Consider the following 27,208-nt stretch of genomic DNA (forward strand, 5'->3'; position numbering starts at 1 on the left):
CATTCATTGCCACCCGCTTGCGCTAGTAGTCATCGTTCCTCTGCGAGTCCCACTGAGATCGTGCCCCCACCAAAGGAGGAAAGCTCGCGCCCCGCATTCGCTGGACATCTGACGTCTTGGAATCTCCTCGTGCACTCTGCGGGACCTGATTTCGCCCGGTTTTCTGGGTGAGTAGCACCGCGAGGAGATAGCGGCACGCGTGGGCTCCTGAGTGTGGCTCAGGCACCCTTCCTGAGTTACGCTCGCTCCCTCGAGCGCCGCAGAGATAGCAGCCCCGTTGTCGCCCAGGGCAATCTTCCCCCTTTCTCCATTATTAGCAGCCGTCTATCGCGACTCCAAGTGACGAAGCTGTGCAGCCTACCTTAAATAAGCATTTGATCGGTACGCAACTTTCCGAATGTCAATTCACCCGCACGCGCGCTTTTCCCGCATTCGCAAATCAAGCGGGGAGAGAGCGCGAAATCCGGTTTCAAGAGTCATCGCTCACGTGCGATGTAAAGTGGGACTTAACTGTACTCCCCAGTTGCTTCACCACCGAGCTCATTATATTCTCTATTTGTAATGCTTTATTTGAATATAGGAAGGATTCATAATGATCAACTATTCGTTCTTTATGCAGTGTTAATATAATAGGCAAATAATGCCGGATTTAGTGATTATTTGGAATCCCTTACACACGGAATTCATGTCAACAGTACCGTGACAAAAGCTTGGGTCCATGGTTTTCAGTGGATGGAGAAACCGGAAGGAATATCTTATTATTAAGTAAATAAGGCATATGGAACGAGACAACGCTTACTTTTTATCTTGCTGTGTTACGTTGGTGTTGGAAGGCGTTCAATTTTTGTAAGGAACATTTGCCATACTTTGCATATTTAGTGATGATTTTTTTTCTTATCGTGCTTAATTCATAATGATCTACTATTCGTTCTTTATACAGTGTTAATATAATAGGAAAATACTGCCGGATTTAGTGAATTTTTGGAATCCCTGACACACGAAATTCATGTGACAAAAGCTTGTGCATGGATTTCAGTGGACGAAGAAGCCGGAAGGAACATCTTATTAAATCTAAATACTTAATGGGCTGTATTGTGTGGCAAGAAACTAAAGCCAGTATGTGCGGATGGTATTGATAACATAATTAGGGATAATAAGCACATATTGATAGGTAAATTAGTGATGAGGATGCTTCAGAATTTCTCTAATGGTCTCCAAGTCTTCTCCTGGCTGCACACCGAACGAGCATTTTATTGTTGTCACTTTATATGTTTTGTTTAGTTGAAGATAAGTATGGAAGCGTTGTGATCTGCGAACTGCCCTGAGTACAAAGTCTTGAAAAGATTATGCCATTTAGGTGGGGTAATTTCAAAGGAACGTGAGCTAGCACACTTTGTTCCGGACCATTGTGTCGGATCATTCACTTTGCAGCGAGAATGCGAGAGAACTCACTAAAGAGTCTTGCTGCATTGATAGCGCCATCTTTTTAGAGCAAGCTGTTTTGGATGTTTCAGGCTAAGGCATGGCTCTAACACCCGCTGCAGTGACTCAGCGGTTAGGCGCTCGGGCCAAAGTACACGAGATCGAACTCGGCCTCGTTTCGGTGAAGGCGAAATACAAGAGGCGCCGGCGTGCTGTGCGATGTCAGATCCTCAGGTGGTCTAACTTAATAGCGAACACTAAGTGATGGCGTCCTTAATAGCCTGCGTCGCTTCAGGTTGTTAAACACAGCACACCATGCATTATTGCTGCAAACTGTTCTTGAGGAATTCCCGATCGTTGAGATGCCAATATTTAACTTATTCTATCGTATCTGGCTTAGCTACGCTAACTTGGTCTGTGCAAGTGTTTCTGAAAAAAGAAAAAAAAAAGCAATTGTGTTCGAGATATTTTTAGCGTTTTTTGTTGATATTAGAATACACGAGAAAATGAACGCGCTGCCCACACAACTTACGCCAGCATGATCAAGCTTCGCCATGGTGCACAAAGGTTATGTAAGAAAGCAATCTTGCCGTTTGAGTTGGTGTCGCACGATTCAACAATATACCGAGTTTCAGTAGTGGTTTGTTTGGCCCAGAGTGACGACTTAGCAAATAATTTCTGAAGGACCGCAGTATTATTTATGCAGTTACGGGGTCATCTTCTAGCTGCCCCTGTTTTTTCTGTTAACCCTTTTAAAAATTTTCAGTAAACATAGTAGGCTTAATTGCGGGCATTTAAAAATTGAGACGGCCAATACACAAAGTCGCGTTGAGTAACTTCAAAGAGGACATCACATTTTTGAGCAATAGCCAGGTTTCTTGGATAAAGCGAGTACATGCGCGATGTTTTTTGGTTATTGAGACTAGCTCAGAACCTTTCTTTCTAGCTGTCAGCAAATTTTCCAAACATTTCGTAGTAAAAAAACAACAACAAAAAACACAGAAATCAGAAAATACGAAAGCGGATTTGCTTGCAGGCCTTCCGTAGTCGACCTTCTTGGATTGCACATGCTCACCTTTTTATTTTTATTAAGGGCTCGTGTAGGATGGAAAGACGGAGGTGCGTACGAGGCTTGGGAGTGGGTTTCCCAAATTTAATACGAAATTTTTTCCCCTGCTCTTCCTAGCGTACTCTGCGACGCGTGCCTTCTTCGTGCCGTTCAAATGCGCGGGTGGCTTCAGGCGAGAAAAGGTGCGTGAAAGGGCGGTCTTTCGAAAGCTCGTGATGTCAGACCACTGTCGAAGTCTTAAAAAAAAAAAAAAAGGATGTTCTCCTGTGAACCTGAAGAAAGGAGTTACAGCGTGGCATCTAGAGACTCTGTGAGGATTAGGCAAACCCACGAATTTTAATTTGTATCCCTATTAGGCAAACCAACTACCACATTAGACGACATATGAAGCACGAGGGATCTATTTTTCCTTATTTAAGCAAAAGTTAATATTTCCTTGAAGTATTGTGTTGAAGTTTCCGTGATTCATTCTGCCTGCCAAATCTTCCGAGCCACAGCTTTTTTTTTTTTTTTCTTCTTCTGGAGACTTCCGAAATTGTAAAACATTCCGCTTAGTAGTACCTGTGGCTGTGGTCAAGCGTTTGCAGTTTCCATTCGCGGAACACGCATAGGATGACGCAAGAGCCGTTCTCTAGCTGTTCCCCTTTCGCGCGGAAGATCCGGGCTGCCTGCAACTCTCCGCACAAAGCCCCTCCTGCCAGCCTTACCCTTCCCCGCATGCCAGCGCTCGGCAACGCGGGACGGCTGCAGGTGCCTTCCAGCTTCTGGAACCTTCCCTTGCCACGCGGAAATGTCTCCCGCCCCGTCCGCCCGCTCTTCCACCCCACTCCCCCTTCTCCCCCTCCCGAACTCTGTACCGCCCCACTCTCTTTAAAAAGGTGCGGCGCTGAGCTGCAGAGAAAGCAGCGGCCCTGAAATGTGGCTGGCATAGATGATGCAATTTTTCGTCACGCACCGTAAAGTAGGAGCTTTGCTGAAGTTAGCGGGGCGCATCTTTTTTTTTTTTTTTTTCTTTCGCAAGGAAAGCTTGAGAGGAATTCCCTGCCAACGTCGTGCGAAAAATGCGTCTTCCAGGAAAGACCCAATATGTGTTTTTTTTCTTTTTAAACTTCCGTGGTCGCACTTGGTTTCATAAGCAGCTCCATACGCGCGCAGAACCTGATGCAGCTGGGCGAATTGGGTAGAACAAAGCAGAGTAAGCTTCCTTATTTTCAACCTCTCGCCGAGTGTGCTGACTTGTGCGTTTACGCAGCAGGAGTTCCCTCCAGCACATGTTTCGTGTAAAGTTACCGTTAGGCGTCTGGCACAGTAGCTATAGCGTTCATCACCAGAGACCTGAATGCAAAGAGAAAGTACTTGTCAATTCTAACCACGTTTTTCATCAGGGACATTGGGAACTAGCGGATTTAAAAGCCCAAATATTACAAGAGCATCGCCTTGTGTGAGAGCTTTCTTTCTCTTGTTCTCTTGCGCATCGCTTTCTGTCCCGGAAGTTGCGTCACCCCCCCCCCCCCCCCCCCCCCCCCACTTGCATACTCCCTTTCTAAAAAGTCTTTCGCCATTACCGAGGCTTATCACGCTTTGCCGACTACACATAGTGTGGCCGAGAGGCGCCGCTACCCCTTTAGCATAATCTATATTCGTGCTCCATATCTCGCCTCCGCCGAGCAGTAGACCCTCGACCTTGATTGGACCGAACGCTGAGTGCAGAGATGCAGGCTTTCCTTTCCCTTCTTTTCTAATTCTCAGTTCCCGCCTTCGCTGCATCGAATTCCCCCAGGGCATCCGCAATCCTATCTACCGCCTGGCCTGAATGAGTCGTCCTTTGCGGGCAGCGTACGCGCGAGAGCTGTATGCGCGCCGTGTGGCAACAGCCGCGGCTGCCCGCCCTTGTGACGTCGCCTAGGAATTAGCGCGATAAGCGCGTGCGACGCGTCGCGCACGCACAGCCAGGTCTTGTCTGCTGCCGATGTGCACCATTCTCGATGTCCCGGGAGTCAACAGCACTTTCGCGCTGAGAAAGGCGGTGACTCGGGGCGGGGGAATGGCGGAAAGAGGCGGCGTTTTCCTCCGCCACAACGGCACGTAATCACTGAACTAATAGTTTCTTTCCGGGCGCGCAGTGGACAATTATTAAAGGAAAGCGACACCGTGGCGATCAGCAGCGGCGCCGCAGGAAACGCAGGAGCGAGACAAATTATTGCCGCGTGACAGGCTTCATTCGCATGCTCAAGTTTCGTTGAACCTAACGGTGGCTGAAGTCTCGACGTTGATACCTTGGTGCGCTTTATATCTATGCTCAGCCGAATGCCATCTCTTCCTGTTCGCGTGTTAACTTTTTTTTTTTTTTTTTCATGTTTCACCTGCCTGCTGTATGCGTGAGGTTACACTACCACTTACACAATGTAGTTTCACTGTTGTGCGCACTGCCGTGGACACTTAGGAGCCTTATATATAGTGACACTGTCAATGCAGTGCGCAGTAGGAGAAGCAACAGGCAAAAACTCCGCGGTTACAATTGGTGGCATGGAACATAACTGGAGCGTTCCCATTGCATTTTACGTCGGCAATTGCTTCGTACATTCCTGGATGAATCAGAGCCGTGTAACTTTTGAGTGTCTACACGAGATAACAGTGAGCAAGCATCCGAGCTCTTCATGTTGGTCTGTTATCTGTGAGCGGCATCAGCTGAAAGGAATGTTCGCAAGTTTCGAGCACGCCTGGGCTTGTGTCGTTATCTGCTAACGAGGAGAGAGAGAGAGACAAACATTTATTCAGAGCAGGCGTGAAATATTCGCCCTAGGTGGGCAAAAAATAAAAGAGGCATTTGTAGGATCTTGCAGGCGGCTCCATCTCTCGCTAGCAGCAGTGCCATATCAATGCTGCCGTGGTTTCGCTACTGGTTGAAGGCCTCACTATGTGTACTTTCAAGTGCACCGTGGAAAGGTCGCGAAATCAGTATTTCATTTATATTGAACTACGCTGAACACTGCAAGGAAATAATGCAGTGAAAAATGAATAAGATAAAGTAGCAGCAGTGGTCCTACGTCCATCTCCAACGATCTTCTGCTTAAACTTGACGAAATTCAACGCCGGAGCTAGAACAGCATATTAAATCAGTTTACTGTGAGCTTCTTTAGACTACTGCATTTTGGCATGTGAAGTGCTTTTAATTAAAAAGCCACTGATTGAAAAAAGAAACACTGCCAAGGTTGGAGGGTGAGATACGCCACAACTTGCGCCACACATGCAACTGAGGTCCGCCGTAAGCACTACAGCAGCACTGCGGTGGCATTGCTGGGACCCTCGTTGCCATGCGGAAGCGGGGGCGATCGTGATTTGCAGCCTCCGGAGACGGCTGCCGAAGGTTGGCCTCGCCTTGCGGTCTCCTCCGCACGTGCGAGGTGTTCAAGGCCTTGAGGTGCGCCTCGGTGACTAATAGAGCCCGGCAGTCGACCATCTGGAGCTCTTGACGCAGGATGCCACGATGGCGGCGGCCTTGAACGCTTGACTGCAGAGCGGCCCACGTTTTTGAGTGGATTCGTCTCGACAGGCTCTGGTGGCGCTGGCCCCGTTGTGGTGCTCATTTATACCTTGTGCCGCGCAGTCTTCTGGTCGCCGTGATGTCTATCTGATCACGTAGTGCTAGTAGTAACTGTCGTGAGTGCCTTTCCGAGAACCAATTTTGCGCAGTTTGTTTTGCATAACTGCATAATAAACAGGCTTGACGCGACTTCATGAATGTGTAGATGTATTTCCTGTCTATCGCATAAATACTGATCATTTGTGGGCGGATTTTGTCATTCGTTGGCCCTGGAGTTGGATGGTAGACTCCGCTCCACTGTGTCTGCGGCATATTTATTTACTTACTTAACATTCTTTCCCCATACCATGGGGATGGATTTCCGCGGATTGCTTATCATATCTTTCTATTGCCTAACATTTGTCTATTGCTGTGCATGAAATGCTGCCCGCATAAATTGAACGAATACGGAAAAGCAGCTATTACGAGGACCCGTTGGTTGGTGATTATCTGCGCTGAGCACTTCGCGAGAACTCCTTTGCAAGCACGCTTCCCATCGTTCTGGATGAGCGTTTTTTGTTGTCTTCTTTTTTTTTTTTTTTTTTTTTAAAGAGGTTTCTGCACTAGCGATCTTCAAAGATATTTATGGTGCCATTCAGCGGGAGCGTTGTCAGCTTGAGTATTTTTCGTAGTCGGAAACTCCCGCTCCAATATGCTGACCTGTGGAGGTGTGGACGAACCGGTAACGTAATCTCTGCGCGCCTGTCACATGTGCGCTTGGAAACGGTGCGCCGTTCCTTCTTTGTCCGGGGCCACAGCGCAGTTTTGAGCGTTTTCCCATGTGTCTTCACTGTTTCGTTGACTCATTAGAACGGGAATTTCTTTTCACGGTTTCGCAAGCTGCACAAGGACCCGGCAATGACACAGCTACACGCGAAAGCGTTTTCGACAAAGCAGGGTGCAAGCGGAGATATCTAGGATGACAGCGGCACGGTGACAGTTCGAGCCATACTGACGTGACCCTGAGCCCTGTCGCTGGCAAGCAGGGCTTCCCCACAGCGCGCCTGTGCAGCAGCAGCTGCCGCCGGACGCCTTTCTGCACAAAGCAGCTTGCAATCGATCAGCACTGATTGACTGCGCACTCGGAGAAAAAGAAGGCGCCGCGTGCTCAGGTGTCGCGCTCGGGGCCTTGAGGGGCTCCGGAAGCGTGCCAAGGCCGGCTCTTCCCGGCGCACCTTCGCCGATCGGGATCCTCATCGCTGGAGCGCCGGATATCACGCCGCGCGTTGACCTCGGTGTCCGGTTGCAGATTAATGCACAGGATAACTGGACGTGCTCGGGTTGTCGTTAAGAAACGTGTAACAATAGAACTCTACAGCGCGGGAAGGCGCTCGAAAATTTGCTGTTTGTCTTGTCCAACCAACAATTTTTTTTTGCGCTGCAGATTTCTTGAGAGGTAGCAGGGAAGCGCGTCTGGTTGTGCCCGAGCACTTTTTTGTTCTTCAGACATAGAATGCGTAATCCAACACAAGCAGGTGCCTTGATTTACTAACGACCATCACAAAAGGGCATGGCGTGCGGGAAAGAAAATTATTCCGAGTTATGCATGCCAATTGCGTGAACTGGCCAACATTATGGAATAGTCGCGTTATTTTTGCTGGAAAGGAATAAAAAAAGTAATAAAACTAACTACGGCGTACGCACAGTGTTCACGAGGTCTGCTTATGGATGTCTTCTGGTTGTCACGCAGCAATCCGGACGTGCAGCACTGGCTTGTGCTGTCTGCCATCGTCGTTAGCGTAGTTTGGCGGGCAGCATTTTAAGTGATGCAAACCTCTGCTTTGTTAGGGGTAGCCTTCAGGACAGAAACGGCTTTAGCGGCGAAAATGGCTCACCTAAACGACCGGAGGGCATTCTTTGGCAGCGTGTACGCAACCTGGAGGGGAAAACGGGGACTTCTAAAAAAGAAAAAAAAAAAGTAATGTTGAAGTCCAATTTGCAACCTAAAATGTTCAACAAATACATGCTGCAGTGGGACAACACGACCCCCCCCCCCCTCCCCCTATTTTCATTTCTTTTTTTTTTCTTCAAGAGCGGCCCATAAATCTGCCCCTGTACACAAGTCGTGAAAAATAAGGCATTTTATTTCTGAGAAGGCTTTCGAAACCTGTGACAAAATTTAGTCTCCTGATGAAGAATAATGGGGGATGAAGCCGGGGAAGAGTAACAGCGGCTCTTCCATCGGTGGCGAAAAGCAGTCGCGCATCCTGGAAGCCGTCCAACGTCGCAGAAACTGTCGCGCACGCATTGTGCGCAGTTGAATGTCGGAGTTGGGTGTTTTCCCTTATATTTTTCTCGAGTGGCGGGCGCTTGGGACAAGCACGCCGGTCCGATCGGGCTGCGCTCGCGAGATCGGATGTCTGCTGCGCAGTGTGCTACGTACGCGCCTAATTTCTTCTCACGGGGAACCATTCGCATACGCAGCAGGGGAAGCGTCACATGCTATAGCTCGCCCGCTTTCATGGCCCCTTTGATAGAGAGACTTTGGCCTTGTGGCCATAGCCGATCTTCCTATTGTTCTCTCTCTCCTTTTTACCGGGCCCGACGTACTGTGGACTTCGTTTTTCTATTTAATCCCATTTTTGTTTATCTCTTTTTCTCGCTTTAAGTCTCACTGAGTTTTAGCCAATGACGAGCTAATAATTAAAACACAATAGTTTTATTATTCTATCACAGCTTTGCCATTGTAGGGGACACCTGCTTGTTGCATAAATAATAATAATAATAATAATAATAATAATAATAATAATAATAATAATAATAATAATAATAATAATAATAATAATAATAATAATAATAATAATAAAAAACTTTATTTCAAAGTTTTACCAGCATTACATCATTGGCCGACCAACGCCGCAGTGGGCTTGAAGGGCGGGTCGACAGGCAGCGTTAACAAACTGTAATATCTGAAAACCGCAGTGTATACATTGAAATAACTTGTAGCATTGCGGAAAAAAATGCTTTGGCTCTCAATTGACAGACCGAGCCAGCGGATAAAGTAGTGCTCGCTTTCGCTGGATTCATTTTAAACAGCGTCATAAGGGGATTTCACACTGTGCGTACCATTTATAGTCACATTGGGGGAGCTTTTCGCTTGAGGAGTACGCAAATAAAGCCTAGCCTGCAGCGACCCGATTGATCGGTGCAGTGGTCGTGGCCGGGCTTATCGCGGGCGGCAGATAATCTCCGCGGCGTACACACACGTTCCCTTTCGGCGCACTATAGAGGGGTCAGCAGATCTGCCGACGCGCCTTCCGCCGACCAGGCGCCGCTTTCGATTGCTTACGCTACCACGTTTACAAACAGTGCGTGCAGATAGCATGTTTCAATTCAGCAGCGCAAGGGCTTCTGAAGGGCCTCTTTTTCCCATCGTCACTCCTCCCCCACACCTCAGCATTTTTTCTCTTCGTTCGACAACCCTGGATGTCGCTTCTTATCGTCCGCCGCGGCAACATCGAAGGCACCACGTGCATTATCGCTGGGCAGCGTCAGATAAGTGCTACTGCGTCACGCTTCATCTCGACCCTCCGAGCCAATTGTGCGCCGTTCTCCTTCGCGGGCGCTCGCACTTGCGCTCTGGCTGTAATTGATTTATCATTTTCTATCACATTTTTATCGCGATCATGTTTCATTCTTATCGTTCGCTGAGTCGACTGACAGAGCCCGCTGATAGAGGGTGCAGGCGTCACTTCTTCCAATGACGAAAGTACAATTAGAATAGAAACGTATTTCCCGGAATTGAAACGCGAGTTCGCGCCGCGTTTTGCTCACTAGAGTTGTGCTTTGGATATGAGCTTACGTGCGTGTCGGCTTGCCTGGGCAAATTTACGAGACACTTCGGCGCTTGTGCATACTGAAGTGCGTTCCACGCATAAGGCGCCCTTTAGTTTCATCAGTGAGGTGTCACGCCGTACGATCTGGCGGCCGACAGCTCGCGAAAGGCGAGATTTGAGCTAATGCTCGGCGACTTACGACGTGGCCTGGAGTCTGCGCAGCCTGTAATTAATAATCGAACACAGATCTCGAAGAATGAGAGACTTTGAGCAGTCACAGCTTATGAGACAATTTATTCTCCTCCTGGCACAGTCAGAGCTCGTAGCCACTGCTGCGCTGACGCATGGGGCATGGAACCCTGGCCTAGCGGTCGGTCCGATCGCACGTGCCGATGATATCTGGGAACGCAGGCACTGCAGTATACTGGGGTGTGACGGTGCTGGAAGGTTAACTGGAGTCCTCCTTTGTCCCAGTGGCAAAAAAAGAAAAACAGAAATCGGCGAAATGTTTTCAAGGTACGGCCTGGCACTCTGGCTGCTCCGCATGTTGCACGTGCTCCTCTCACCATCATTGAGCGCGTGGAGCCAACACATTTCGCACCTCAATTTTGTCCGCAGAGTTCACAGCTGCAAAGTAAGCAATAGCATAAAATACGCAAGCTTTTGTCAGTGCTGAGGGGCTTTCATCTTGTACGAACTTCTATTCTAAGGCTTCGACGTCGTTTTTTTTTTTTTTTTATGCCAAGGGAAAAGCAATAGCTCGTTGGGCATTAACATGTTCATAAAGCAGAATTCCTGTAGCATTACGAGACATCTTGCTGGCGCAAAAAAAAAAAAGGGAATAAAAAGCACTGACGAAGTGAGGGTGGAAATCTCCGCGCTGAATGATGTTATAATGCTATCCAGATCCAGCTACAGCATAGCTGTTATTCCTGGAACTTCTTCTTGAGTGACTATTTTCGTTCGAATTCGAATTCAGTGGCGTTACGAATTCGGCGTTATGTCCCCAAGAGAGCTCTGACGCGTTTAACCGGAGCTTCCAGACTCTTGGGGAGCATTTGAATAGACTTGGCCAAGCGCAAAGGGGGGGACCACGGCCTCCGCATTCCACCGTTAACTGATGACTTCAGGACTAGACGTGCTGAACAGCCGCTATTCCGCGCGAACGGCACGCGGCCTGGTTGTCCCGTGTTGCGGCGCGTGACCGTTGCAGTTCGCAAGGGGTAGAGAGAGAGAGAGAAAGGAAGGGACGGGGAGAATAGCTCCAGGAAAAAAAAAATAAAAAATGGAGAGAAGTAGAATGAGGAGAAGCAGCAGGGCGTGCGGGCTAGGCCCTGGGGCGCGAGTTTTGGCCGCGTTACTCACGTGACCACGTATCGCGTACCAATCTCGGGCATTTTATCCGAGAAGCCCGCGGAAAGGTCCGCGTTATCGTGCCTGTCGTCCAGTCGATTCGCTGCCGCTCCAAGAGAACGGTGTCTTCCCTCAGTCGCCTCTTACGATCCTGTTCGGCAAACAGTCCAGCGAGGAGTTCCGAAGCGCCGAAATCGTGTTGCACTCCTCGAGGTGAGCAGTAACAGCTTTGATTTGTAATTTATTTCATTTTTCCTCTTCTTCGAGCGTTGATATGTATCATCTCCGGCACCGTGTTCGGCTAGGTGTCTGACTCCTTCTCAGGGAAAGCGAAACGTTCGTTGTGTTTATGTCGTAGTGATTAAAATTTAGCCAAGTAGACCGCTCATTTTTCCTACAGAACACATCCGCGACTCGTCGAGTGAAAAGGTTCAGACTTCACCGCAACGAAAGCGTTTTAGGCGCCTTCCTGGTGGGATGGTAGCCCGCCTGTGCGCGGACTGCTGACTCATCATTGCATTCAGTCCTTGCTTACTCTTCTGTGTTTTTTTTTCTTTTTCTTTTTTTTTTATGTCGCTCTGGTGGTCTGTAGTGGCGGAACTTGTAGAACTCCTGAATCAGTTTCGCTGTTGTTAACTGCATTTAGAGGAGAGTGCACAATCTTACTCTCTGCTTTCCTTGGCGCTTATCTCCAGTGGCGGTACTCTTTTCTGTGCGCTGGTATTCCGGTGAATCCCAACTTACACGGGCCTGTGTGGCAAGAACAGACGTCACCGCCGCACCCAAGGCGGTTACGTCTGCTCTGCGCACAAGGCGCTTCCTCTCGTTCTGCACCAATATGCTAGTGGCAGGCATGCGCTTCCCTGCTCTACGTGACGCGCATACTTCGGGCACGCTTGATCATGATCTGCGTTTTCAGGCAGCTTGTGCAAACTGAGCCGAAAGCCGGGCGAGTCACTTTGCGAAAGCAAGCATTTGCTAAGCACGGAGTCCGTGTAGGGGTAAAGAAAAGGTGAAGGAACAAACGCAGAAGTTGGATGTAGTAAAAAATTAAGAAAAAAAAAAAGGATGAAAGAAATTATAGAAATGTATAAAAGAGCGAAAGCAAACGTGCCTTCGAAAGAAAATAATGGGGAAGGGGTTGGAGGTGGACGTCTGACCTTTCCAGAGATTGCCTGCCGATTGCGAAATCTGACACCTACTTTGCTGATGCACGCACGGCCGGGTGCGGGTTGCGCAAATTAAGCGCGAAATTTATCGACGTGGAATCGGGAAGTAGTTCTCGCCTTTATGTTTCTTCCTTGGAACACTTGGTTGTCGCACTGAGAGCGCGAAGAAATGCGCGGGCGCAGCGCTCCAATATTGCGGGCTTCTGCATGTGGCGGAGAGCTGCATATGTACGCCGGATCAAAACGCCTCTTCACCTCGCTTTAACGCATGGTGAGTCTTCTCGCTTTGAAGATGGACAAACGGCGTTCCTAGATACATTCAACGTGGACCAATATTGTGAGGATTTTACCCCCCCCCCCCTCCCCCAAACCACTGCCTTCTCGATTCATTCATCACGATTCTAACGGCAATAATTGGTCAGATATGAAGTAAGATGGCGAGGTGGGACACAGTGCAGGCAACCGCCGCTGGTATGTCGGAGACGCAGAGTTGCTTCCAATAGAAGGAACGGAGAGGTGCGCTTAGGACATTTTGTGCAGACAAGACGGTCACTGTTGGCTCTGGACTGGAATGGGAGGGGCCATTAACCTGCAGTGGTCGTAAAATATCTAGTGGAGTTGATGGCGATAACAACAAACTCATCGGAAATATGACGGTGCGTTCACGCCAAACCAGCGCTTCAAAAGGTTCGTTGCGAGCGTCGGGTCAGAAACGTACAGTTCGCAGGTTTGGAATCATCTGCCGCTGAGACGCATAACAACAGAGGTGTCTTGCGTTGCCTGCAAACATTCTTTCTGAATGCAGACCCTGTTTCAAGGATACCGTGCTGGTATTGACCGTATGGAGGATTCGAAAAAAAAAAGGCGCTTCCAGTCAACCAATTGCAGTGGAGAATGCACGGCAAACTTCGGAGGCAACCTCTTTCGCGAAAGTCGGTACGGTCTCCTGGAAAGTGGAGGCACATCCATTCGGGTAAACCGCGCGCGGGGCGTTGCATGGTTAATTAGTGCCCGACTTCAGCCCCGTGCTCAAGTGGTGCCACTGCGGTTTCGCTATGTTCGTGATCCAAAGCGCGTGCAAAGGGAGTAATTCACATGGGTTTACCTCGTATGAGGCTCTTGGCGGTCGCGATTACTGGTGGTTTGAGACTGATTATCTGTGGTTATTTTCTTCTGAATATGACAGCACCATCTGTGCCTACATCGTGAAATTGCCTCCTGATCGGCACGATGCGTTTCAGGAGTGTCGTTGAGTTTGTGCATGGGCTCCTCAATAACTTGGACCACAAGAGAAACCTCACTGTACTACGACATCATCACCCTTTCATTCACACCTTGACTCTCCTTTTACTTCCTCTTCCCCCTTCCCCAGTGTGTAGTAGCAGGCCAGGGTCTCTTTACCGCCGGCCGACGTTTCTACCTTTCCTCTCATTAAATTACTCTCTCTCTCTCTCTCTTGACTCCTGACGGACCCCTGAACACGCAACGGCCAAAAGCTTCGACAGTGTAAGCGCATGCTAATCAGTCACCACAAATCTGTACAGTACTCGGAAACATTAAACGAAAAAAAAAAAAAAAGAGAGAGAGAGAGAGCTAGACTGGACTTGGGGGGGGGGGGGGGGAGGTTGAACGGCATGGTGTGTGCGCTGAAGAATATTATGATGACTCTGACCACATTAAAGAAGAGAGGTTGCTACAATGCGCAGGTCGTTCTCACGGAGCCTAACCAGTTCAGTCAATCTGAGCCGAGCGAAAGAGGCACCCTGTCCCGTTTTTCCTTTTTTCTTTTCTTCGCGGTCGCAGGCTCGTTGCCACATGGCCTTCGGGCTCGTCGCATGCTGGCACGCCTTCTAATTGGTGCATAGTCTAGGCGTCTATCTCACATTGCAGCCAGACGCACCTGAGGGGTAGCATGTTCAGTCGTCTTCGATGGGTCTGTCACGCGCACAGCATCCGGGCGCCACCGTGACGCAAATATGCGAAACTCGAGTACCGGCAGAGACTCGTGCACCCCAACGTCTCTCCCCTTCGTCGATGAGAACGGAAGCTGTCCGCTGTTGTCCGGGTGCTGGCTCGGCGCCCTACGCATCTCGTAGTGGTGCTGCGAAGATCGCGTAACGCTGGTAGAGGATACTCCGCAAGAACATGTCTGCTGCATGGGTGAGCCAGTCTGTAACTGTGCCCCAGTAACTTTCCCCTCTCTGGTACCATAGGGAACCGCTTCCGCGGCACGTGCTCGCGCAGACATGCGGACACAGGAGGGAGTCGTTTCCTGCCTTATTCATTGTTTTTTTGCAGAGGGGACAGCAGCATGCAAAGAGGACGCAAATCGTCCAACGTCGCCCCGGTTGTAGGCTTGGTAACCATAAAACAAACAAACAAGCGGACAAGATCTTTGTTTATTTGCTGTGTCTTGCAAATTACGGAGCTCACAAAAGCTCAGATCGAGATGACTCGTCAAGTGCAACAACACACACTGGTGGTCTAGTTGGTGATACCTTACAAGGAATAGACAGCACAAAGACAAAGGGACGAGACAAAGCGTTCTATTCCGTCCACTCTTCATTTGTCTTTGTGCCGGTGTGCTGCATACCCTTATATCGTCAAGGAAATTTACCAGCCGCGTATCAAGAAGTCAATGCCATTACACATCTAGCACTTTCCTTCTCTGCTTCGTTTTGTTGTTGTTTTGTTTATCATCTTAACTGATAGCACATATCCCACACAGGGGGATCCGTCTTTTCTAACGCACATCCTTCTTGGTACCTTCAGTTGTCATAACGATAATCCGAGTGGTTTCAGAGTGATGAAATAAAGATTAGCATGCTTAATCTTCGCCTTAAGAGTAAACACGATAGTGCTTTTTAACACCGCCTTTTCATTCCCCTAACGTTTATAAATTTGCTTCATAAACGGTATTAATTTTTAAAATTAATATTACTGTAACATCACTGCACATCCCAAATACACATCAGTGAGCTATACGCACCACAACGACCAACGACGCTTCAAGGCATAATGGCCTGTGCGTTGCGTCCGCCCCCATCGTCAATTTTAGCTTCATTTGGACCATACCCCACTTCGTTAGTTTTATTTGAATGTGGATTGTTTGAAATCCCCGCCCGAGGTCATGCACATGTGACGTCATAACCATGTCTATCAGTCAGGATTTTTCTCGACCGTTGCCTACGGCGGCTTCTTATTGTTCACTGGGCGCCGCCTTATTGCTCGCTGCATGGAGTGCATTTTGCTCATGGCGCTAGCACAGTGGAAGACGCAGCGGAACCGGGTTTTCTGCAGTACAGAGAGGAGGCGTTTGGACATCTCCCTCTCCGGAACTAAAAGGTGCATACACAATCGCGTAAAAAGCAATTAGCGTCTGTTGTTTTTCCGGAATGCGAAGTGTTAAGACTGCCCCTAAACATGATGCCACTAAACGCCGCATACTATCAGTACAGCGAAGAATGGTGGAGTGCCCTTCATGAAATCTCCTGTGTGCTCCCTGTTTTCAGCTGGAACTCTGCGGATCGTGTAAAACGTACAAGTGCGAGATAGATTCCAACACTTCGAGCTGGAAATGGCATATTAGGTTTTATTCAGGTTTATAGAGAGAAGGACACTGGCAAAGGCCTAAACTTGGGCCCTCCTGAGCATTCTTGGCGGTTTGGCCTTGCGGACACCTGACTGTAGCGATGGCGTCTGTCTGTGCAAAGCCACGTACGGACGCATCTAGGTTTGAAGGAGCAAGCGCCGAAGCCGCTTGCTTCTGTTCGCTATACCACCTGAGAACAACCAACCCACAGACAGACTTGTCACATAGCCCGAGCGCTGTTGCGCAATCGCACTAGGCGGAAATATACGTTCATTGGTCCATGATCCTTGGCGTCGAGATTCGGCACGGAGCGTTAGTGGGCTATTCCTCCTAGTTTTCGCTCCCACATCTCCCTGAACTTTTCAGGTCATGTGAGCAGTCGTGTGAGTGGGCCGTTTCTCAATGCAGGAAGCGTGCCTCAAAGTCTTGAGCGTCCAGTGCGGATCCCGGCGAACGGAATGCGCCCGCGAACTGCGAGCCTCATCAGCGTCCTGGTGCTGCTGCTGCCTGCCGTCCTGGGCAGGTCGCTGGTCGGCCAAGGGGCCCGGCAGCGAAACGCCGTCGGGGTGAGTTGTCCTCTCCACTGAGGGTACCCATCTGGCGGGTTCTCCACAGGTCTCCTAGTATGGAACACACGCTGATGGTGCAGTGTTCATGGTCGCCGTCGCAACCGGCTTGAATGGGTGCGATGGACATTTTCAAGCTCGTACCGTAGACCTGGAAAACGAACGCAGGGCTACACTAAGGAAAGGGCTATGGTGTTATCTAATGATTCCACGTGCAATCACAGAGCGTAGGGCTTTTCTTATCGGCAGTCCTTCCTTTATGCACTTGCAACTCGGGATTGGTTATCGGAACCTTACGTTGAGACACCATGGAAACTCCTCTGAAAGATATGAATGAAAGTTTCAGTCCGCTACCTCGTCTTCAATGGTTCGCAAGCGGTGTATTTCAAGAAGCGCAGGAATGTAGGGGGAGATAAAGACCAGAGAAGAGAAAAGGAAGGTTGCCGCCCCCTACTTCTGTGAAGACTGGGTGCTCCTGCGTTCTTATCGCGTTCTGGAGGACACAGCTGTTGAAGCTCCCGGTGTTCTTGTTCCCTTTTCTTCGAATGATAAAAGCCCCTTGCACTTGCGCCGTTCTCTGTCACCGGAGCTGCGAAGTGAAGCCTAACGTTTCGGGGTACGCGGCTCGCGCTTATTAAAGGTCGCATGCGCGCCGCCGTTGCGACATGTCTACAGTGGCTCATGACGCCGCTCCAGACAGGTTCACCGCATCGCAAGAAATGCGGCCTTGGCGTCTAAGGAGAGGGCTTATCCCCGCCCCCCCCCCCCCCCCCCCAAAGAAAAAAAAAATGAAGGATGAATGATCACACTACTTTCAGAGAATGAGGAAAAACGAATGCGTGCATGTCGCTGTTCTTGCGCTTTTCGAAACGCTAACCGCATGCGAAATGGGGTAGCGTGCGTGAAAGTGACAGCATCGTGCGTCGATTCGTTCGTAACTATCGGAAAATAATGAAACTGTTTCTTCTCTTCGCAGTTGTTCGTGTCGAAGGCACAGCGTGGCTCTCGAGTAGGTAAGTGTCAAAAGCGTTCCCGGTGTCGATTGGCGGCGTGCGGGCGTCAAAGGGACTATAGTTTCCAACTAAGCTATTATGCGGTCGCAGGCACTGGCAGCAACCTTTTGCGCAAGTCGCACCTGAAGCTTCGCAACGCCCCTCCTGACGTGATGACCGTCGCTGAGTCAGAGTCACTGGTGATCGAGTGCGAAGCCGGTGGCAACCCCCCGCCCACTATCCACTGGCTCAAGAACGGACTCCGCATCGGACAGGTGAGCGCCTTTGAATTGAATCTCGCTTAGCGAAGTAACGCATGAAACGAAGAACACCCTTGAAGCGTAACGTAAGAAAGATCCTTATTATACAACGAAATAATTCGGGTACTCGAGCTTTTCAATAGCGAACTTTAAATACAGCTACATGTAGTTATGGTTGCGGCGCGTTGTGGACTGAGATCAGCTGACACGCTCCTTGTGAGCTCTCAGGGTTGATTTGCGATGATTATTTCCATCGTGAAGGAATCATACAACTGCCTTTCTCAAATTATATCAGCCACAATTGGATCAGTAAATGTGAAAATTGCATCAGCTGGATATGAAACACTGGCATTCCTTTGGGCATTTTAGTGGGTGTATTGGCGTGCTTTTAAACGCCTATTTTTGACGTTATTTTCTTCAAGGCGTACATAGATGGCAGCTATTTTGATACGTCTTAGGTGTGCTTGGCGAACGTGCACGAAGTGCAATTATTGGACGAAGGAATAAAAAAAGAACCCTGGAGGACGCGCCTTGAGCAACTGCCGGCGGTATAGCCATCCGTGTCCCAGGGCTGCAGGGGACTATCCGCCATTGCTTGCTCGATTTCTGCACGTCTTCACACAGCGCGACCTCGGGGTGGCTGCGAGATTGGCTCGCTGCCGCTGAACTGCGCGGCGCGGTCGTGTGTGTTCATTCAACCCCGGCGGCAGGGCTCGGGAGGACATTGGCGGAGCGATAGCAACGACCACTGGCAGCGCTATCGCGACTGGGACCGCATGTGCCTCTCCCTCTCACTCGGACGCACTGTTCGTTTTCTAGGTTAATCTGACGCGTATACGTGGCTGAGGGCACGCGATGCACGCCGTCTTCGGCAGCCTTGGAAGCTGCACTCCCCGGGGCGTCTGGAGCACGTCCACACCGATTCAAATTTATCGCACTGCATAGCCGCTCGCGGGGAAAGCCCCCATCTCCTTTTGCTGATTGCGAAGTTAAGCTGCTGCTGTCACCCGGAAGAATGGCCTCCCGATCGTTCACGCTGAGTCTTTCCTTAGAAAAAGGCGCCAATATATCTGCTGCGGTGGGCTACGGGAGCAAGGCGGAGGGATGTCATTTGACACCTGCCTCAGGGAAGGACTCAGTGACACCTCGTGGAGGGGGCGCGAGCCCACGCGGTAAGAAACTCCAATTCGCCGCATTTCAGCTACCATGTGTGTCTTTGTTCTTCAGCAGCGATAGAATTAGCGGTATTCAACGCCACGGTACTCGCTGCCTCTGTGAATTTACTTTTTTCGTTTCCATTTAGCGGTTTCGTCGTCCGTTATCCTTGGTGGTTTAATTACTGTCGCTTTTCGCGTTACTCAAGCAGTGCCGATTTTGCTTCACTTCGCGGGGAAAGACAAAACAAGATCAACTGCCGTTCACAGCCAGCGAAGCGGCGACCTAGATGTCTCTCAGTAAAAAATAAAAATAAGTACAATTTGGTTTCTGGCCTAAAATGAGAAAGCCCGACATTTCGTTTCCGCTCTGAGTGTCGAGAACAAATACAGCAGCTTAGCAAGGCCCAATGCCAGAAGGAATGGAAGCATACCTCGCTTTTCCTATTCCTGCGCCGTCTTGCTATTGATTTCTATTTTCTTGCTCTTTCTATATTACCAGTTTCCTGGCGACATTTCCTTTTTCAATAGGCTTAAATGCGGGCCTGATATTTTACGCGCTTAGGCGCGTGCCATCCAAACTTCCCAAAAACGTTTGAGTTTTATCCCTAACAGTAGTGTTCTCTCGGTATATTGAGGCTTAAGCTCAGATCGGTATGCATGAAGTAACACTGAACTTAATCTGAGCCCGCTTCAACATTGTTGCGAACACTAAGCGCAAAGAAAATTAGACTCACTCTTCGCTTCCGGGATCTTGGATTTCTTTCGTGCGAAATTAAACTACCTTGCTTTCAAATACCGTTCTCTTCGCAGAAGTGAGTTGGGCGCTCTGTTTGAAAATGTCATGCCGGGTAGTTCTTTTATTTTAGTGTCCGAATACCACCGCAAGCTGAAGCGCCAATTTATCGCTGAGATGTCCTATTCACTTCATCGGTGCTCTTGGGTTGTTGCTCAACCTGACGCCTTTGTTCCGATGCCGCGTGGATGAGGTCGTCGCTTGACCCGCATGCATGCGTCCAAACTTGTGTTTCCACGCCCGACTAGGTGACAGAGGCAGCTGTGTTTTTGCTCCATGGAACGTAATTGATTGTCCACAGTCTGTTGCGGTTGTTCGCGAGAAGAGGTGCGCTTGAAAGCCAAGGCTGCTCGGCGGCCTTGATTTGGCTCTGCCTCTGACAGCGTCGATTGCGTCCCTGATACAGCCCGATGTCACATCAAGCGTACTTTAACGAAAAATAAAGAAAAAAAGAAACAGCTGTAATAGGGGCGTTTTTTCGATTACGATTTCAAATTCATTTCGAAAAGGCCAATACTTGAGGCACCACTGACCTGTAGAGTTTTCTATTTTTTTCTTAGGGCGGGGGGGGGGGGGGGGGGGAATGAAACGATATCTTTCGCCACTGCGTTTGTAGCTTTTAGAGGCAAGCGAAGCGAAGTCATCGTTTTTTCTCTTCTTTTACACATTGCCCAAGCCAGTAACGGTGCTCAAGTGCTGAAATTTGCTTTCCTACTTTCGCATGTGCAGGCATTGTTTGAGTTTATCTTCATTTTACGCTGTTTCGCAGCGCGAGACTTTGGAAAGGAGAGAAATGAGTCTGCTTTGGTACAGACTTAAGAGAACTAACGGAAGCACAGTCGTGAAAACTTTTCTGCGCCGGCGAACGGCGGATAAGCCCGTCGCACGGCTGCAGAATCAAGTTACGGGCCGTGCTCTTTTGTCATTGCTGCCGCATGAAGGGTTGTAATGAGCTTTTAGAGTTTTATGGCCCAGAAACTTGATATGTGCAAAATGAAATGTCCAATATCGGAGAGAGAGATGCATACGTAGAGCTGTATAAACTAAAGTTTAAATGATGTATATTTTCTACCTCGCCCCATGTTGCTCCATTGAGACCCAAATTTTGTTTTCGGGGGTTTCTTTTGAGCACGTTGATTGCAGCGGGAAGAGTATTTTCTTATTCTCATTTGCATAGCCATCGCACTTCAGCGACTTCTCTGTTCTCGTTCACGTTTTATACAAGTCGGTAATGACACTCTTGCGCCGACGACAGCAGTATTGCGAAAAGTAAGCAAATAAATTCTCTGCCGCTTATAACCAGTCCTCAGCATTGGTATTGACAGGGGAACGTATGCTTTCCTGTCAAGACCTCTCTACCTAGGTAATCGATTTTATTTTTTCAACGCCGTGCCTCTTTCGCATAGCTCCTTAACTGATTGCAGCATTTTGTGGGCGATCCATGCGCGAAATGCGCGATGTTTATCTCATGTAAAAGCGACTTACGTCTGGCGTTGCGCATCGGCTGGCAAGTTTTATTATCTATTGGGCCGTCATGAATTGATGTGCCGCACAGAACGCTCTCGCTCGAGGGAACAGTGGCTACTCTGACGAGTACGACGCTAGCGGTATCCGCGAAAACTACCCTTTTCGCGAATTCTTGGCGCTCCGTATTGCGTCTCAACGAGTGGCGTGACTGAGTGATGAGACCGTGAATGTCGTTCGTGCAGGACCCAAGTGAGGCCGAACGCACCGAGGAGGACGTGAACCCAGAGGGCGCTCCCATGCTAGGCCTGAGCTTCACCCGGTCGCGGTTGTTCATCGATTGCGCGTCCGCCCAGTACGACGAGGCTGAGTACACGTGCGTCGCCCAGAACCCCTACCACCGCATCAGCAAGAGCACCAAGGTTAAGGTTACCAAGATCGGATCCGCCCGCTCCAGCCCCATGTGCCTCGTCAAGAAATCCTTTGGTGAGTGAATGCCAAAATGCGTGGCTATATACATGGGTGGAAGTTTATTGGAATCATTTATTCAATGAGAGCGCAGTAACCTCTCGTTGTAGCGCAACTTGAAACGCGCTGTCCTAAACGATACGCAGGGCTAAATTTTAACTGAATTGCTGGCTATTTTTTAGGGCTCCCTCCCATACGCTGACTCATTAAAGACGTGAAAGGCATCGTGGTCGAAAGCAACACCCGCGAAGCTAAAACACAGCCTCTCACGCCTCAGCGCTTTTATCGATACGCAGGTGTACACGGTCGTCCAATTCTACCTTGAACACCGCTCTGCGTGGCCAGCGCTCCGCGGAGCGCCTCTCGCGGGTGCCTGGGGAACGAGCGCGCAAGCGCAGTGACAGCTGTAGGTGGGGCCTCCGCTGCTTAAGCGGCGGCTCCGCGGAGCCGCCGCTTAAGCAGACGACGCAGCGGAGGTAGAAGTGGACGACCGTGAAGTGGACGACCGTGTACATTTCGTCTTTGATAACCTCATCCTCCATAGAACTCGCTATTTTCGGCAGCCGAGAAACGCCTTTGCAGCGTCTTTATGCTTTCGTGAAGTGGGCATGGTTTGTAAGCAGAGAACCTGGTTGTCGGTTGGAGCAGGTACAACTAAACTGAATAGATGGGGCACCTCGCCTCGAGCTGTGTATGATGACGTCCCTGGGGTGATTACTTTCTCAACTCTGTCCCTGTGCCAGCAGTTCCACCCGGATTGCCGGCCCGCATCGCCATGTGGACGCACACCAGGCTCGAGCTGATGGGCAGCACCGTGCAGCTCTTCTGCCGTCCCGTCGGTTCGCCAAAGCCCTCCGTCTCCTGGTTCGGCCCCGACGACAATGAACTGCAGAACAGCGACAAGTACAAGGTGCGCCCTTGTTTTGGAACATTTCGCTCTGCAAAGTGACAGAGAGGCTGGATTTGCATTGATTCGCGACACTGTGCGTGGGCAATTAAACTGATATCTACTGCAGTGTAAAGATTCACTGGAGTGAACGCCTTCTAATCACACTTACTGTTACCATTTTGACTACAACTGCTAATTGGTCCATTTCTGTCCTTGAGAGAATGCACCCTGTTTGTTTTCTTTGGAATGGAGCTCACGTTGCAGCGCCTTTTCGCTCGAGGACTCGAAAGCTGACAAGGTCTTTGCGATGTCGGCAGCTTGCAAGCTATGTCATTTATGGGTTACTGGCACTAATTAGCAAACAAGCATATATAATTCACCCGTCGCGGCAGTTTTCCTGCGTTCCGCTTGTCATAGGCCGGCGCATATCCACAAGTGCCCTGCGATTGTTTGCAGGTGACGTCTTCTAACAGCTGTTTCGGAAGGTCTCTCCGAAGCGTAAATAAAAGTTGAAACAGGGCAGCGTCTAAAATACATCCTGGTTTATTCTCGCAACGGAATTAGACATTTGGTTTGGTCTGATGGCCTCAAGAAAAGGGGCATTTTGTAGTAGAGCGTAAAAGGAACGCTTTCACAAATTATTTCCTTCTCTGCAGCAGCAGCCTAAGTGAGCGTTTGTCACTGTGTTCGCAGGTCTTGGAGAACGGTGATCTCGAGATCCGGAATATTGCCTGGAATGACATGGGAGGCTACACGTGCACTGCTGAGAACTCGCACGGAGTCGACCGGACATCGACTTTCCTCTATCCTACACTTGTAAGTGCACCACCTATTACGGGAGGGTGGGAAGCTGCGCCTTCATGAAGCGGATAGTATATAGATGCACCAGCAGACCCAGAAGGGAGACATGTAACGTGCTTCCAGGAGTTATTGCAAAGCAGACAGTCAAGTTTCAGATCAGGTTTGTCATATATAAGCAATGTAATAAATTGACACCATGAAGTTGTTATTCCTGTAGAGTGTACACATTTCGACGTATACAGGCTGCACACTGTGCGTGTTTTGCTCGTAAAGCTGAAGTGAAACTTCTCACTTCACCGTAAGTGAGATGCGATATTTGTGCTTCTCAGCTGATGAACAGTGTAGTAATAATGCCTCTTCTATCTTGTCTCCGCAGCCGGACAAGGTGTAGGGCCCTGGTCACCGCGGAGTGGCCGCTGCTTCCCGCATTGTGATGCGAGCTCGTCCTCCAACCTGGCTGGATTGTTGTACATACTCTCGCCGAACATTCCAGTGGTGTCTGGGCCCACCCACCACCCCGCCATGGCTTGCTGCTCTTCCCAGGCCCCCACCCACACCTCCTCTATTTATTGTCCACCTCTCAACCCACCCAACACCTCGTTTCATCAGCTGGCCCGCCTCGCTTCGCGCCATGTTTCGCTGTGTAGACCCTTTCCGAAATCGTGCACCGATGGGCATCGCTACATTGTGCCGTCAGCTTCCGTACGGGAACTGTCACGTTGACTCTACCCAAGGTTGTGATCCGAGTGACCTCTCGGTACCACCTCGTCCAAACGAGCAAAGTGAAATTGTCGACTCCACCTTCCCACGTTGAAGAAGAAAATCTCTGCGCTCTTGATCGGTCTTTCATGCTGTAGCGTAGCCAAGGAGCGTCCGTGGGTCTTGGAAGCACTAAGCGGCCGAAGCTATTTCATTATTTTCGTTTTATTTAAGGCGCGTTGATTTTTCAGTGATTGCTGTTTCTTTTTTTACGCACATCGTGAAAGTAATCATAATCGTCTATTTTTGTTTGTTTGCTAGATTTTTTATTGACCTGAAATGGTTGCTTTGGAAACAGGGCAGGTGTCTGCGGCACGAACTCGCTCAGGACGGTGACATGGTCGGCACGGTGCAGCAGCTACGGCGCTTGTTTGCGAGTGAAGTCAGGCGCGTCGCTGACGGCATAGCATGTCGGCCTGGGTTTATGTGCTTTTTTTTTTCGTTTTTTTTCCTTGGCACTGCCGCCATCTCCTGTTTTCGCGCAGCCGTTTCGGGCCCGTTTCGAGAGCAGCAGCGAGTGTTATCTTCATGTTCCTAGAGTGAACTGCCACTTATATATAAGTTTACGAAGTGTGCGATTCCGATTACTCGAAGGCACAACAACACAACTGATGGATTTAGAGATGAGAGAGATGGATGGATGGATGGATGGATGGTAGGAGCGTTGTTTTTGGATATGGGTAGTGGCAGGTGCTGCGAAGCTCTGTACAGACACATGTATAGATGAGATGGATGGATGACAGTAGCGCCTTTTTAAACAAGGTGGTGACAGGGGCCACGAGGTTGTGTTCAGACACATAATTTGTAGCACTCTTTTTTTGACAGGTTCGTGATTGCGGTCACTTTGCTAGTAATTTCTGAACAGTAGTCTTTGAACCGACCGCGCCAGTTTCTTTCTGTCCTTAACTAATATACTCTGTCATTCTATTCCAACGATCCTAGAGTCTCCTCTCGTTTCCATTGAGTTAGTTTTGTAAAACTGCGAAGCGTTTTGGACCACCCTTGAGTGTTTGAGGGGCTTGATAGCCTTACTGTGGATAATATATGCCCCATGGTCAGGCTAAACAGCGCCATTCATCGGCGAAAGGAGGCTCTTTCTGAGAGCTGTAGGCATCACCATGGGAGCAACTTCATGATGCTGTTGTCTTTTCTTTAATTCATATAATTTATGCGAAATGATGTATGGACTTGGGATATCTGCAAATTTTCTTGTAAGCAGCGCGAACCACAGTACAGCACCAGCGGCAAAAAGCTGCTGTGGTCCTGGAAATTGCTGCTACATCTTGGACGCGAATTCCTTCTTCAACACGTGTTTTGCGCATGAGCTGCTTACATTGCCGTTCAGAAGTTGTGAGGTGTGAGTGCTGGCTGTATCTGAACGATACGTAGCCTGAAGTTTGCGGTGCTGTGCCTTCGAGGGAACGGAACGTTGAGGGTGTTTCGTCCGTTACATGCTAAGTCATCACACCATTTGCGTTACAGTATTACGAGCTCCTTCATTTGTTGTGTCGTGTTATATTTGCCTCGGCCGCACACAGTGGGGTACCTTCTCTCCCGCGCGTCTCCTTCCCCCAGTCCCAAAGCGGCTGCGCCCTTGGTCTGGCGTGTGTTTTGTCGTGTCTGAAGACGCCGTGATGTAAGATCATGCATGGAATTATATTACGACGGGTTGAACGAACGCTCACAGGTTCGCTATTCGAGAGCACGTTCGTCTTGATTTTATTTCGCGACAACAGGGTAATCGTTACCTCGTCACGATACATGCAGCGCACCGTCGCTCTTGTGTGACCAATGTCTTTCATCAAGTTGCGTTCTATCGGCTATGTATTCGCTAGCCTCGTGGTTGACTGTGAAAATTTCGGAAAGAGTCTAGTTTTGGCTTGATTCGAAGAAACTGGTGTACATACGTATAGGTGTATAGCGACACAGCATCAGTGTTGTTGCGTCCAGTTCCGTTAATTAAAAGTTTGTATCTCGTACGTGTACACGTGGATGTTTCTTTTTCCTTGTGAAGGTGTTGCTTGCACGAGGCGCTGCTCGCTGTGTTGGCGTGCAGCGTGGCCTCACGCTAGCACCTGTCGTAGCTGCTGCGAATGAGTCTGCGCTATGTCTCTGCAGACGTTTTACTGTGCAAAGTCTCGAGGGTGTCTTGCGGCACACGCGTCAAACTTTCTGAAAACTACGATGAAGTTCAACAGGGAGTAGTCGTCATGGGGCGTGCTGTTACCATGTTTTTCGGGGGGCCATGGCAAGGGCTCGATAAGAGTGAAATTGAAATACAGCGATGACCAGTCAACAAGCGGCAAGGACAAAAGTATAACAGCCATACAGAACATCTGAGGTTCAAGAAATAAAAGAGCATGAAGCAAAGTGATTGTACGTCATTCTGAAGCTCGCGCGAGACATACCTTTGAAAAATGTACAAAACCTTCCCCTGCGCTACACGTGTGATTAAGTTTAAGAAAAGCAAAACCATCTGAAGCTAGTTGTTGGTCAGACATGTTTGGAGTACGTAGGGTAGTTGCGAAATTGACAGGACCATGGTCTCCCTGTTCTTCGTTTGCTTAGTACGGAAATAATCAATGAAAAAGCATGTCGATTGGCCGCGTGGACATCAGTGGCACGAAGAAATGAGTCAATTTGTTTAAAAATCCGAGTCCGCAGCCACAGCACAGAGAACGGGAAAGGATTTCGGATTCTGAGGAATAAAGTTCAGCATCTTGCTAGCTCCACTGTGGTATTCATTTCGGTTATAACCCGCAAACGTGCGACCACCTTGATCCAATTACACATTAGTACTGTACCGGGAAACTAGCATTAACGATCTAAAATGAAATCCTGCACGCACCGTGTTCGCTGACGTTATCCAAAATGCGAAAGGGAACTGTGGGTATTGGATCATGGATATGAACCAGCGGCGCACATATCTCTGACCTTTCTGTGTACAAAGTGTTCTGAGTCGGCTATTATTCCCAAACCCTTTTTATTTGAAAATAAAGGCAAATCCGATGTATTTCTGCGCTGGCCCTAATTCAGACTCCAGCTGGAGTTTTGCGACCGGAAGCAGTACCGTAGGACTCTTGCGCAATTCAGGT

General features: G+C 49.2%; 1 protein-coding gene across 2 annotated transcripts; it reads left to right on the forward strand.

The window, feature by feature from the left end:
* On the forward strand, positions 1–27,117 carry ImpL2 (Ecdysone-inducible gene L2). 2 transcript variants are annotated; one of them, XM_084591123.1, is made up of 8 exons: positions 1–167; positions 16,373–16,530; positions 17,507–17,543; positions 17,634–17,797; positions 21,442–21,682; positions 22,408–22,574; positions 23,247–23,369; positions 23,731–27,117. In XM_084591123.1, exons 2-8 carry the CDS (start codon positions 16,423–16,425, stop codon positions 23,743–23,745), a joined length of 855 nt encoding a protein of 284 aa, XP_084447249.1. In that variant the 5' UTR covers positions 1–167; positions 16,373–16,422; the 3' UTR covers positions 23,746–27,117. The 2 variants fall into 2 exon arrangements, with proteins under 2 accessions (XP_084447249.1, XP_084447248.1); XM_084591122.1 differs by lacking the exon at positions 1–167 and having other exon boundaries at positions 16,389–16,530; positions 22,411–22,574.
* Positions 27,118–27,208: the final 91 nt, after the last annotated feature.

This window comes from Amblyomma maculatum, chromosome 1 (genome assembly GCF_055883805.1).
Source record: "Amblyomma maculatum isolate TAMU_Amacu chromosome 1, ASM5588380v1, whole genome shotgun sequence".
Classification (NCBI taxonomy): domain Eukaryota; kingdom Metazoa; phylum Arthropoda; class Arachnida; order Ixodida; family Ixodidae; genus Amblyomma; species Amblyomma maculatum.